The following is a 13,369-nucleotide window of genomic DNA, read 5'->3' as shown; positions in this document are numbered from 1 at the left end:
CTGTGCTCAGTATTGTGTTGTTTTGACTGTATTGTGCTCTGTCAAACCCACAAGCTTCTTCTCCCTCCTGCTGCTCTGCAGCAAAAGAATAAATGACTGCTTTCAAAGCAGTGCTACATGTATATTGCTGTTGTCACAGGGGATGCTTCTGCAGAAGGAAAGAAACAAAACCCATCTCTTCTATTTTGAAACAAAATATATATGTATCTTATGATGACAAAATGTTCAGGCTGCAAGTTAGGCTATAAAATAAGCAGAAAACATTGCTATATACACTATATAGATTTCTCAACCTTCTTAGCACAGTGTAAGACATCACTCCGGCGGGGTTGGGTTGCTTTTCTTTTAAGGTATAGAATGCAACATTTTCCCTTCCACACAAGATGACTGTGTAGAGGAGAAAATTGAATATGTGTGTTTCTGTCACAGCCATTAGTGATTCTTTCTTTTGGAGAAGTGAACGGTACAGGTGAGGAGGAGGAAGCTGTGGGCAAGGTCTGTTTTAGGCCTACAGTTTGATGGAAATGCCTTCTTTACTCGCAATGAAATTATGCAGAAATTTCTCTCCTCATCCTTTTCATCTGACTGACATAGCTTAGGGCTCAGTGCTGTTCTTCCTTCAATCATTCCCGTGTCCTACAGCTGTCTGCTTGGAGACATGCAGCAGCATGGCTTGCTCTGAGCAGATCTGCGTTCGGTGGACATCGCTGTCAGAAGTCGCTCAACAGCTGGAGGGGGCAGTTATCTCTCTTCCCCATGCCATGATCACTCCAGTCATGTGCATTCCCAAGTGTGCAGCAGCATGGCTTGCTCTGAGCAGATCTGGGTTCGGTGGACATCGCTGTCAGAAGTCACTCAACAGCTGGAGGGGGCAGTTCTCTCTCTGCCCCATGCCACGATCACTCCAGTCATGTGCAGTCCCAAGTACAGAGGACTTTGAATGGTCAGACACTCCACTGCCCCATCAGCATTATTTTCCATAGTCTAGCAGCTCTGGTTTTGTCTGCTTGGCTTTACTACCCAGCAAGAGTCTGTGTCACCTGTGTAGCTATGGGAGTTTTTATGACCAAACACAAATCACTGAGTTTGGATCCAAGGTCATTCTGGTTCTCTCATGGGATTACTGCTGAATACTTTTCCTTTTGACATGAGCTGGGTTTGCAGCAAGAACTGCTTATAGCAAGTCCTCCAGGGATACAGCTGAAAGTAGAGTTATCCTGCATGAAATTTGTTACTAGAAATTCTTCATCTGAAGATTCATGCTATGGGGAGAACATGGCACCAGCCAGGCAGTGAATGTGGCTGATTGTCAGAATGTAGCTGTGACATTGAGAAACGGATTAACTCAGAGAGTTGGTTAAATGGGCTCAGCTCATTTTGACACCTTTCCAGTAACAAAAAGGTACGAGAATCCCCGTTTCATCTTGCATTGGGTTTGCATGGCAAGGTTTTAGTAACAGAGGGACTACAGGGGTGGCTTCTGTGAAAAGCTGCTAGAACAGCTTCTGTCAGAGCCAATGCCACTGGCTCTTGCTCACTCTTCCCAACTCACACACGTGGTGGTAACCTTCTAGATACTGCTGTTTCCCATGTCCTCTCTGCCTATATGGTTTATCTCTGTTAGGGAATTTGGCTTCTCACTTCACCTGGAGCTATCAAATGTGAGTCATGTTTCATCCTGCACAAGTGGAGTTTCTCTCTCCTAAATGCATCAACTTCCAAAAGATTTAGGGCTGTAACTCTAGGCTATCTTAACCCAGTCAGTGCAAAGCATGGAATACCACCTCTGTTTGGCAATTGTGTATCTTTGTGGGTCTGTAGCATCATCCCACACTGTGAGCTCCTAGGACACAGGCTGGGTTTTTGAGAAGTCCCTCTCTTAGCCAGTCCTAGTGCAGAGTTTATCCATTATAACTGAAAGAATAACCAAGCTTGTCAATCTATTTTAAGAAAAGCCATGTCCATCTTGTGACCAGAGCTGGAGGGATTATATAACTAAGCTTCTTAACAGTCTTTTGCTAGGAGATGGAGAGCAGAGGGCTCTAAGCAGTAAGACTCATTATAATTTTACACAGTGTGAAGAAACAGAGCCAATGTAGGCTACGAGGAATGCATCACTCACTGAAAACAATTCCATATCTGCTTTTATTCACAGGGAGCCAATGCTAAATTCAACCTCCGTCTTGTTGGACCTGGTGGCATCTTCCGAGTGGTTCCCCAAACTGTCCTGAATGAGGCTCAGGTTACAATAATAGTGGAAAATTCTGCTGCTATTGACTATGAAAAATTCAAGGTGTTAACTTTCAAGGTATTTCTGCTTTCCAAGTCTTCTCTATCTGTGTATATGATGTGTATAATGGCTTATGTATCTGATATGATTTATAGCTTCTGGAGCTGTCTGATGCATTGTCAGTGACATTATATTCCATGTAAGGGACAGTAATTTCTGCTCCTGATTCGTCAATTTCAAAAGGTTTAAATGGGTGCATCTGTGGACTAATTTAGTCCAGTCAGTGCAAATGTTGGGCATTATCTCTCTGTGGAAATGGCACATGTTGGTGGCTCTGAGTCATTCTAGGCTAAACCCTAAGGTTGTTATTTCTTTTCTTCCAATGATAAATTCACAGGGTGAAATCCTAATTTCTCTGAAGCCAGAACTTTATCTGCTTAGTCCTGAGTAATTTGGTTCATGATCACACTTTTGAATGTTGGCAGGCTGAAGACCTCAGCTGACTGGAAGACAATATCCCAAAATTGCTCACTGCCTTTGTCAGAGTATATCTATCTGTATGGCCATCTGCAGACTGATCCAAGGCTAACTCACCCATGCTCCAAACCAGCCATACAGGAACCAGCTTTCATCCAAAAGCTAGATAGTTGCATTATCACCTTTCCTGACAGATTTGTTGGCCTATCAACAAGATCACTAAGCAGTTTGGGTTTGTGTCAGCTGCCTCTGAGCATGAGTATAGATGGTTCAGTTCTGACTGCAAAGAATGGCATAGAGAATCCCTGTAATCATTAAAAAAAAATGCCCAGGCTATCTCACTGAGTATCAGCATATGCTAGTTTTGTTTTTATACAGAAAGTGGTGTTTTTAGTACAATCCAGAAGTCAGCTTCCTGGATTGTGTTCTCACCCTTGCTACATGGTTTGCTTTGTGTCCTTAGCAAGTCATTTCACTGCAGCTTGATTCATGTCTGCTCTTTTAATGTTCCTTAGTCATTTTGAGCTTCATAGCTTATAGATACTACAAAAATATGAGGCATCATTACTGTATTAAAAGGGAAGATACTGAAAGAGATATAAAGCGTTACCAAAACTAATTACAATAAGCACACATTTATTCAGATTAAACTACCAAAAGACCAGTAAAGAAGTTACATGTGGCCTCTTCGTGAATACTAATGGAAATCAAAGTAGTTAATGTGATTGCCATGAACACTGAAATTAATTTGTGGGGAAAAGGATATATATTTTTTTACCTTAATCAGCTATTCACTTTTTAAAAAAAAGAAATTATTTATACTGGAGAAGGACCATAAAGCTTTGATAAAAATGCAAAGCCTTTGTCTAGATTCCAAATGAAGAAGGTGCAGCTGGTAGATATAATAGTGATATGTGGCAGCAAATACTTTATAAAGACTTCATTGCTGTTTCCATTTCCCTAAAAATTTCAAATTGCTTCCTACCCAGTTTTAGTTGCCTATGTAGTCATTCTAGTTATATATATTCTTATTTCTATTTAACATGTATCCCCCAGCAGCTCTGAGAAGCTATTTTCAAGGTTTTGTTTTTCTGTAAGCAATGATCCTTCTCCTGTGGTTTGTTATTGAACAGTAACATGCCTGAGATAAATTAGAGCTAATTTGACTGGGAGGTGCACTGGAAAACTGCCTGAAGCAAAGGCTACCAGAGAAAATCTATCTTCCATTTAGGGCTGGCTCTTAAATGCAGCTGGTAGTCAGGGCCCCTTTTGTTTTCAGCTATCCAAGAGCTAGAGTGGGTTTCCCAAGGTATGTCAGCTGTGGTAATTCATACCCCTCCAGCCTGACCTCTTAGCTCTCATCTAGATGGCTTTGGGGGCCAAACCTCCACCTCCTCCAGCTTATACATCCTGCCTAGACAGGAGCCTGGATCTAGCCCTCACATTCTGCAGTTGCTCACATCTCCTGCAGAATGGGACCATATGAAGCTGCAATTATCTTCAGTTGCCAAAATCAAACTCTATTTAAAAAATGTACATGCTACTTTTGAGATTATATCTCAGTTTGCTCTTCTGGAACTTGTATTAATTGTTGATACATGGTCCTGTGAAGCAGTAGTTTAATGCTATTTTTTCTCTGTCTGCATAAAACAAGGAATACAACTCTGCATAAGACATTACACACGAGTAGGCTGACAAAAATCCCTCCCTGAAGGAAGATGTTTTCAGCATGTTGACATAGCTGGACTACAGCTGCTAAAAGGAGAAGGAATAAAAAAATCAATGTAGAGAACAAAGTAAAAATACTAAGCCTTCATAAATATTCTAAGATGCTGATTCCAGCAGCAAAGGTTATTTCCCTGCAGGTGTTATAATATAGTTACTGCTCCACATGCATGATAAGCAATAAGATTTTATCTCTGTGCTGCTTTAGGAGCTGAAGTTGCTCGTGATCAGGGTTTTGCTGATGTGTGTATGACTGTCCCTGCAAAAATATGCTTTGCTGTAAGACCATGTGAAACTCTCAAACACATAGACACAGTGACCAAACTCCTCTTTTAGAGCAGGTGTATCCTATAGTAATTAGAAGCAAACCTTCGAGATTAATTTCTTCAAGAGCCCTTTCACTTTTTATTTCCAACCATTACCAGTGTTCACACAGTAGGAACAGCTCCAGAGATGATACTGAGATAGCCTTTTCCCTGCTCACTTAAGCTGCTCCTCACCCTCCTCAAACCGTGACACTTTGCCAAATCTGGGAGAGCAGGTACCCAAACACAACATGTGCCCCACAGCCAGCCAGCCAGCAGTGCCACTGTAGTGGCATGTCTGTCCTACCACCTGTCCCACAGGGACCTCTGACATGGCAGGAGAGAGGTCAAGTGCATGCAAGGGGCATGGGAAGGATGAGCTCCCACAGCCTTTCTCAGTGAGGCACATTCATCCTGCTTGAGGGAGCTCCTGCAACATGTCTGCTGGGACTTAAAACCCATGCATCTAGATTTTTCAGCTGAGCCTCTCATATATCAGTTAAATACACACTTAATGGTGTGTTGTGATCACTAGGTTTCTGGAGCTCTTTGGCTTTGTGTTAACTACATCTCTGCCCAAATGTGAAAACCAAATGATTGACCACATGTTGGTCATTTGGGTTCAGCCCAAAACTGATGTCTTAGGGCTGATTCTGTGTCATGCAGCCATTAGCAGGGACCAGAGGCTGTGAAGGACCCAGTGTCTCTCAGTACCTGTTGTTGAAACTGCTCTTCCTTGCTCAGTGGCATGCTGCCTGAGCAATAGTCTTGCTGCTCTGCTAGCCCAGGCTTCCTACTGACATTTCCCTGATCTGCTGAGGAGCAAATGGAGACATAGTAAAAACACTACTATATATACACAGTGTGTGTATATACATACACAGGTTTGAAGTCCTCTTTCCACAGCTTAATTGCCCATTGCAAGCATGCGCAAACAAGCCGAGGCTGTCACTGACCCAACTCATCATCTCCCTGGTTTTGAACTGTTTGATCCAACCAAGCTAAAATGTACCAATGTGTCATGGGTAGTGGAAGCAAGCTTCTGTAAGAAGTAAGAATAGCTGCTTTGTTGTGATTTCCTGGTTTTCTTTACTTAGCTTCTTGCAATGGAGGTGAACACACCAGAGAAATTCAGCTCCACAGCCGACATAGTGATACGCTTGCTGGATACCAATGACAACGTCCCGAAGTTCTCATCAGACTATTACATTGCCAGGATCCCTGAGAACTCTCCAGGGGGCTCTAACGTAGTTGCTGTTACAGTAAGTTTAAGTCATCTCTTAACAAATGCTCTCTCTTCCAGATGTCTGTGGAGACAGTTCAAGTACCTTAAAAACAGTAGACAGAGGCAAGTAGCAAAACTTACTCACCATTCAGCTTCTGGACTGAGTTCTAGTTCCTTTCCAGAATCAACATAAAAACCCCACTGTGTTTGAAAAATAACTAAATTTAAACAAACATTTTTCACAACAAATTTAGTTTGTTTTTTAATTAAAGGCCATCTGCTTTTAAGACAAATCACATGGTCTGTGCGTACTAAGAAAATCACAGTCAAATCTGTGTCCAGTGGCAAGACTCTGTTATGACTAAGTGCAATTTGAAAGAAAACAAGATGGGTGCTTAGTAGGTATTAGTTGTCTCCTCTTGGGAGGAATCTAGCTACTAAATGCATAATTAGACAGTTAATGAAGGCAGGAATATAAAACTAAAACGCTTGGAGCTGGGGAAGCAAAATCCTTATGTAAGTATCTTCTTACAGTGGGAAAAATATGACTGTAGATTTTCAAGTATCTCACATTTTCATAGAAAGTAAGTTAGGATATGACATGGGCCCTGTGTGCTGGAGAAGTGTTTCCAGCTACGGGTATGAGCTGTATTTCTTTAATGCAGCTGCCAGGACCAGAAAAGATCTCCTTTGGCAAAACCAAGAAAGTTCATGACTGCTTGGGGCTTGGTAGGTGATGCAAGTCACCTTGCAGAGGCCTCGCAGGTAAGGATGGTGGAGGCAGGAGCCAGAGCACAGGCTGGATGCAAGACAGAAACTTAATCAGAATAATAAAGCGTTGAAGGCAAATTTTGAGGATGGAATAATGAAAGTGGAAAATAAACAATACATAAAAGGTTGTCAGAGGAAACTAATAGGAAACCTGCAGAAAACTGAGACTCCCAAACATCACTATCTTTGCAGCAAGAGAAGTAAAATATGCCAGAAGGTGGACAGCAAAAACAGAAATGTTTAAAACTTGCAAAAGCAACAAATCTAGTCATTCTGAGCTGAGGTGCACAGAGCAGTGTAGCTGAGGAGCCCATGTAAAATTTACTGTCATGCTCTCAACTCAGTACTTTACCTGGATTCACAAATATACTTGACAAACTGAGGTTCTCCAGTTAGTCAGGATGGCAATTCTGGCAGAAGTCCCAGGTGTACAAATGTTTTAGTAAAGTTTGGCATTCCTAAAGTAGACTGTGGTCAAAATTATGGGGTGAGACGCACTGACAAGTTCATGTCAAATAACTGAAAAACACCTGTCAGCAGGGCTACAGGTGTGTTAGGTTAACTATGCAGGAACCAAAGACATTGTTCCAGTTTTCAGATAGTTAAACAGGAAAAGGAATGAACCTACCACTGCTACCCTGAATTTTGATGGGCAGATACACTGGTATAATATAACATTCCTCAGAGCTATCAGAGAAGCAGGAGCTTGTGGAAACAGCTGTTACCAAATCGATAGCTTTCCTAATCCTGAGCTAAAAACAGAAGCCAACAAGAGTCGGGAACAAAGGTATCATTCGGGGTAGTATCTACGTTACCAAAAATCATGTGGGCACAAGAGTGATTAAAACATAAACCAAACTGCATTGTGTATAAATCGAAACATTTGTTATGCATTACTTTAAATTGAATCAATTAAACAAGAAGCAGCTTAAAAAAATACTCTACAGTAAATTTTGTATAGGGAATATACATTAATATTTAACTGGTAATTAGGAAAGCTTGAGGGTGGGCAGTTTGTTGGTGTCATTGAGATAAGCTTCATCTCCATTAAAGGGTGGATGTGTTAAATGTCAGTAGATGGAGCCATCTAGTGCCTTTCTCCGTGCTAGAGTCTGGGCACCAGCCTGGCCAAGAGACAGGTAGAATCTTAGCAATTTCCCTGGGACAGCCAGTGACATTTCCTTTGTGTTTGATGTTGCAGTTTTTTGGCTGCACATTTGTTTATGTGATTTCCCCCTAAAAATGTGATGGCAAAAAGAGGTGAAAGCATTTAGGTTTTTACATGAACTGTTGATAAAATAAGTATGGAACGTTTCTTTTTGCAATTCAGTAAAGGGTGACTTTTTCTTTTCTTGAGGCTACCGATCCAGATTCAGGGCTTTGGGGAGAAGTCAAGTACTCTATCTATGGAACAGGAGCAGATCTGTAAGTAAAAAAAACAAAACAAAACACAAAAACAAAAAACAAAACAAAACAAACAAACAAAAAAAAAACAACAAAAAAAACAACAAACAACCAGAAAAACCTAAACCCTACATATTCTCTAAGCAGAGTTTTAAAAGAATAGGCTCATTCTTGCTTGACCTGCTCATTTCCAAGGACACTTATGCCATGTTCTTTCTGAATTCTGTGAAAACAACAACAGAAAAACTAGTGTGATCATTAAACATCTGCTTCATGAACCCATGCAATCTTACCCACAAGCCCCCAAAGAGACATAAGGCAGCTGACTACCAATACACAGGACCTGTTCAATTACCATTTGAAAAATGCATGTAAGAAAAGATGAGGTTTTGGTATAGTTGTTGTGAAAAGTCAATTCTGGAGGAAAAAAATTCCCCTTCCCTTTCCATATATCTGTACAAACCAGTTTCAACTCATGGCAAAATAAATCAAGAAAGACAAGACTTTAAAGAATATAAACTTTAGCATTAGAGGCCAGATGCAGTGGGTTTTCAAAGCATTTTAAATATTTAAACCTAATAGTCCTGCAGCAGGGAAGAAGAGAATCTGATGCTTACTTGATTTTGTAATGCAGCCTAGTTACCTCTCCCTGTCTTTGGGCACAGTGCTGGACTAAGAACATCCTGAACAGTTTTTCCCACATTGCTTCCATCCCAGTGGTTGCTCTGGCCCATTGTCTGGGAGAGCCATAGCCATCACTGGCCATTCCTGTTGGGACTTGCAGCTCCTGGACATAATGGGGCTGCAGAGCAGAATACTGGAAATTAAAGAGCTTTTCAGGCATTCATCCCTGGAATCTGTTTTTCACTGTACATTATCCACCTGGAGTTAAAGCTGACCTAATTTTGCTAAGGTAAAAACCGTTTAAGAGGAACAATCAAAGTCCAAAATCCAAGATGTTAGGGGTGAACCTCTCTTGTAGCCAGAAGGATACACATATGGGAGCATTTCCAGGATGGATTATTCTGAGCTCTTCACTAAATCCTTAAGCTAGCTACTAACTGCACAGAGGCAAGCAGGCAAAGGTCATGTCATGCAGGCAGACCTCTTATTTAAAATGTAGCAGCTGGTGCAAAGAGGCTCGTGAGGGTTGTTATGAAGGATTTAGAAAAGAACGTGAATGCAAATTAATTGTGATTGGAGTTACAGGGATGCTCAGACTCACTGTTCTGATTATGTTGAATTAGGAAATTAAGATGCAAAGACTTTCATATTTTTTTTCCTTTATATTTTTTTTTCTTCTCTTATGCCAGAATGGCATGCCTCTGCAAGGCTGGATTGATTTCCCAGCCTTGGGACCTCCAGGTCTGCTGAACACAGAGTTTGGTCCAGATTTGACAGTTTCCATTTCAGGCATGATTTTTTCTGTCTCAGGTGTTACATCAGTGGATATGCACTTGCGTTGGCAGAAAGAGGAGTTGTGCTGGAGTAAGAGGAATAGTGTTAACTGTTGAAGATACAAGCACTACACTGATAATCCTACATTCAAGCTGCCAGTGGGAGCGCAGCACACTGCAGTCATCTGTTCACATCACAGTGCTTATATTCTTTCACTAAAATGGGAGTCCTCTCTGCATGATTAGGCTGGGTTGGGTGCTCAACACAGGCACTGTTTCCTACCTAGAGTTTCTATGCCTCTTTCCACCTCCAGGTCTTGATTTTCATCAAGACTTGTATTTCAATTTAATAGGGTAATGAAAACAGTTGAAGATTCCGGATCATTAAGTGCCCCTTTTATAACCACTTCCAATTGTGTTCCAAGTTGGAATAGAGAAAATATTTTGTTATCCTGTACATTAATCAGAAGGCATATAAAATTGATCATCTGTTATAAGCCCTTGGAGCCTACACTAGCAGTCCATTTTAAAAAAGACACTGGGTTGGTATCTTCTCTATAAATCCAGGGCTTTGGCTGACACTTTTGACAGTGTGTCAGTAATTACAAATGTGTAGAATTGAACTTGCTACGGATAAATCAGAACACCCACTCCATCCCAGTGCCACTCTATGGGAAAGTTATTTTTGGAGGAGATAATTTTCCCTGCACTTTGGAGGACTTGAGAGCAGGTATTTTTGTTACCCATTCTGAAAAGCAAAGAGTTTAAATATGATATGCAGCACTCTTCTCTTAGTTATTGAGGTGAGATCAATCTATCTTAATTATGCAGGATATGATCAAATGTACTTATAAACTGAAAAAAAACAGGCAGTTCCTTAAAGTTTTAACACAAAGAAATAACTCTGGGTGAAGGCCATCACATTAAGCATTTATTGAGGAAAAGGCTTTAACAGACAATGAAGCTAAATGGCACAATAGATAGAGAGAAAAAAAAAAACAACACACACAAAACCCAAGACATTGATAGTTCTGTGGTTTTCAAGCCTAAAGGAACTAGCAAAGAATAGGTAGAGTGAAAGATTTGGAAACATCAGCCAGACAGGAGTTAGGGTGAAGAGTACCATGCTTTAGAATTTCAATATTTAGAGCTGACCTTTGCTGCAGGATGTAAACACACATAAAATGATCAAAACCACCAAAAGTCTTTCTGTGCTTCTTTTCCAGGTTCCTAATCCACCCATCAACAGGTATAATTTACACCCAGCCCTGGGCTGTATTAGATGCTGAGGTGAACTCGAAGTATAGTTTCTATGTGAAGGCAGAGGACACGGATGGGAAATACAGCTTGGCCGAAGTGTTTATCACTGTGCTGGATGTCAATGACCACTCTCCAGAGTTCAATGAAAACATCCAGGAAAAGACGATGATCATCGGGTCACCAGTGAAGATAGAGGTGAGAGACAACACGGTGTGTCAGGAAGCAGAATGCTTTGGAAAAGCCCCAGCTCTGCTGTTTATTCCTCAGGGTTCATGATGAATGCCTGAAAACAGGCTTTTCATAGGCCTTTATTTTGCACATCCATTTTTTGTATGTAACAAATGAATTAAAGTGTGGAGTGATAGTATTTACAGACTGCTGAGGAGAAATGAATTCTATAGGCAAAAGATAAAGTTCTGTTACAGTTTTTGAACCATCTGGTTCAAATGCTGGTGGAGGATTCTGAATCATACAGTGATCATAATAAGCCCAAATAAGATGAGTGAACTAATGGGGTTTAAATACTTAACCTTCCTGCCACACCATTGTTCTCAACCACACAAGTTCATTCCCATCATTTGCAGAATTGTATTCATTGATCCAGTGTGGGACAGAAGGTTAAAAAAAAACCGCAGGAACAACTCTGAGGCAAAGGAGCAGAACATCCTGTGTTGCAGGTATTTCGACTCATACAGCGAAGCCTGGTTACGCAACACCTAATGCTAGTAGAATAAATGCCACAAAACAAAAATAAAGGCAGCTGTAGTTTATAGTGTGAAGCTAATCCTGTTGTTCTCTATTCACATTTGTCGCCCACGCTGTGTGAGAAAATCCCCAGCAGTGGACCATTTCCATTCTACAGTTAATTTTTTCCTCTGATTTTATTTAATCTCAAATAGAAATCACTCATACAAAAAGAACTCTAGTCCTGCTGGTTTTCACTAGAAAATGTAGCATAGCTGTTACCAGAAAAGGGAAGTTATTTCCAAGATGAAATAAAAGCAGCCCAATCATCTCACAGCATGGATATTATTGGAAGTGAACACACAGAAACTTGTGGAGTTTTGTCTTCAGGCAAAGATACAAACAATAACATAATTGCTCTTTGCACTTCCCCTACCAGGCTATAGATCAAGATGCAGAAGAACCCAACAACATTGTGGATTATTCCATCATGCAAGCAGATCCAGCCAACGTTTTTGATATAGACCAAAGCACTGGGGAAATCAAGCTGAAATCCTACATCCGCTCCCTGGACATCATCCACAACATCACAAATAACAAAGACTGCATATGGTCAGTGGTGGTGCAGGCCAAAGACCGCGGCTCCCCATCCTTCAGTACCACAGCAGTTCTGAAGATTGATATCACGGAGGAGGTAAGCAAATGTAGAAAAATCCTTATGTGAGAAGGTCCTTGGGAGGCACCAAAAGGTAGTCACTGCTTGCTCCATTTCTGAGACTACTTTAAAAATGCTTCAGGAGCTGAAATCAACAGCCAAATAAGTTGCCAGCCTTTGCTTCTACTTTCTTGCCAGCTCTGTTTTGTGGAGTATTTCTAGAGCCAGAGTGAAAATGGATTCTGCAGCTGCAAATTCTTGCCAGCTCTGTTTTGTGGAGTATTTCTAAAGCCAGAGTGAAAATGCAGTGATTCTGCAGCTGCAAACGTAAAAGACATTTTGATCAGAGATAGTGTAAAGGTACAAAGATAGGAGCATAATGTGGTTGGGAGATAAGTTTATTGCATCTGATAGTTAGGGATATATGCAAATTAAGGACCATAGACTCCTGAGAGTCAAGGTAAATTCTGACTGTTAGATTTCTGATTTGTTGTTTTTATTCAGAAGAAAACAGTCTTTTTCCCCTACAAAAAGCAAGCTGAACTTAGCAGGAGCCAGAATGAAATATATCAGACCAGTTTTGCAGGTCAACATAAGTGACATAGGAAAAGCGAGGAAACTTTATAGAAATGCTGTAAATTATATAGAATTTTGGATGTGAGTTTAGTAATAGCAGTATTATTAGAAGGCAAAAGAAGAAGACTTTAAGAGAGAACATGGCGGTTGTTTCCTGTTAGTCCAACTTCTACATCACCCAAAGAAAAGGCAGTGATTTATGGTGAGCAGCACATGCATGATTCTTATTTATTGTAACTGCCTTGCCATGCCTTTCAGTTGGTACCAGCAGAGGTGAAATGGGCTTTAAAGTAGATGAAAAACACATCATTAGTCTGGCAGTCTCTGGACCACACACATACCAGGCAAAGACACAAATCTCTTCTGACAGACCGCACCTCTTTTCTTGGTCAAAATGCATCCACTGCTTCTTTAGCTATTGCAATCTCTGTCTGTTTTCTCTGTCTCCTCTTATTCTGCTGATACTCCTTACCAGGTGCATTTATATGATGCTTCTTGTGTACAGTGTCTGCAGAGAACACTGCACCTCCTAGGTGAGCTGGTAACCTCTCTGTCAGCATGTGGGGCTCAAGGTACAGGGCTGAGGGGTGTTGACGGCAGGGAGGGTGCCACACACCTTTTCGGGGGGGGGGGGGGGGGGTGGGGGCCCTCAACTCATGA

The 13,369-nt window shown here is 41.1% G+C and overlaps 1 protein-coding gene across 1 annotated transcript in view; it reads left to right on the top strand.

Annotated features, from left to right (window-relative positions):
- CDHR1 (cadherin-related family member 1) overlaps positions 1 to 13,369 on the top strand; it is a 43,562-nt gene that overhangs the window by 24,171 nt on the left and 6,022 nt on the right. The window contains exons 12-16 of the mRNA XM_010001140.1: positions 2,156 to 2,308; positions 5,835 to 5,999; positions 8,091 to 8,158; positions 10,761 to 10,989; positions 11,918 to 12,172. Of these exons, the coding sequence (XP_009999442.1) occupies positions 2,156 to 2,308; positions 5,835 to 5,999; positions 8,091 to 8,158; positions 10,761 to 10,989; positions 11,918 to 12,172 (870 nt within the window). The remainder of the gene's footprint in view (positions 1 to 2,155; positions 2,309 to 5,834; positions 6,000 to 8,090; positions 8,159 to 10,760; positions 10,990 to 11,917; positions 12,173 to 13,369) is intronic.

This window comes from Chaetura pelagica, unplaced genomic scaffold (assembly GCF_000747805.2).
Source record: "Chaetura pelagica isolate M959 unplaced genomic scaffold, ChaPel_1.0 scaffold346, whole genome shotgun sequence".
NCBI classification, from domain to species: Eukaryota; Metazoa; Chordata; class Aves; order Apodiformes; family Apodidae; genus Chaetura; species Chaetura pelagica.
This window is presented reverse-complemented; position numbering and strand designations above follow the sequence as displayed.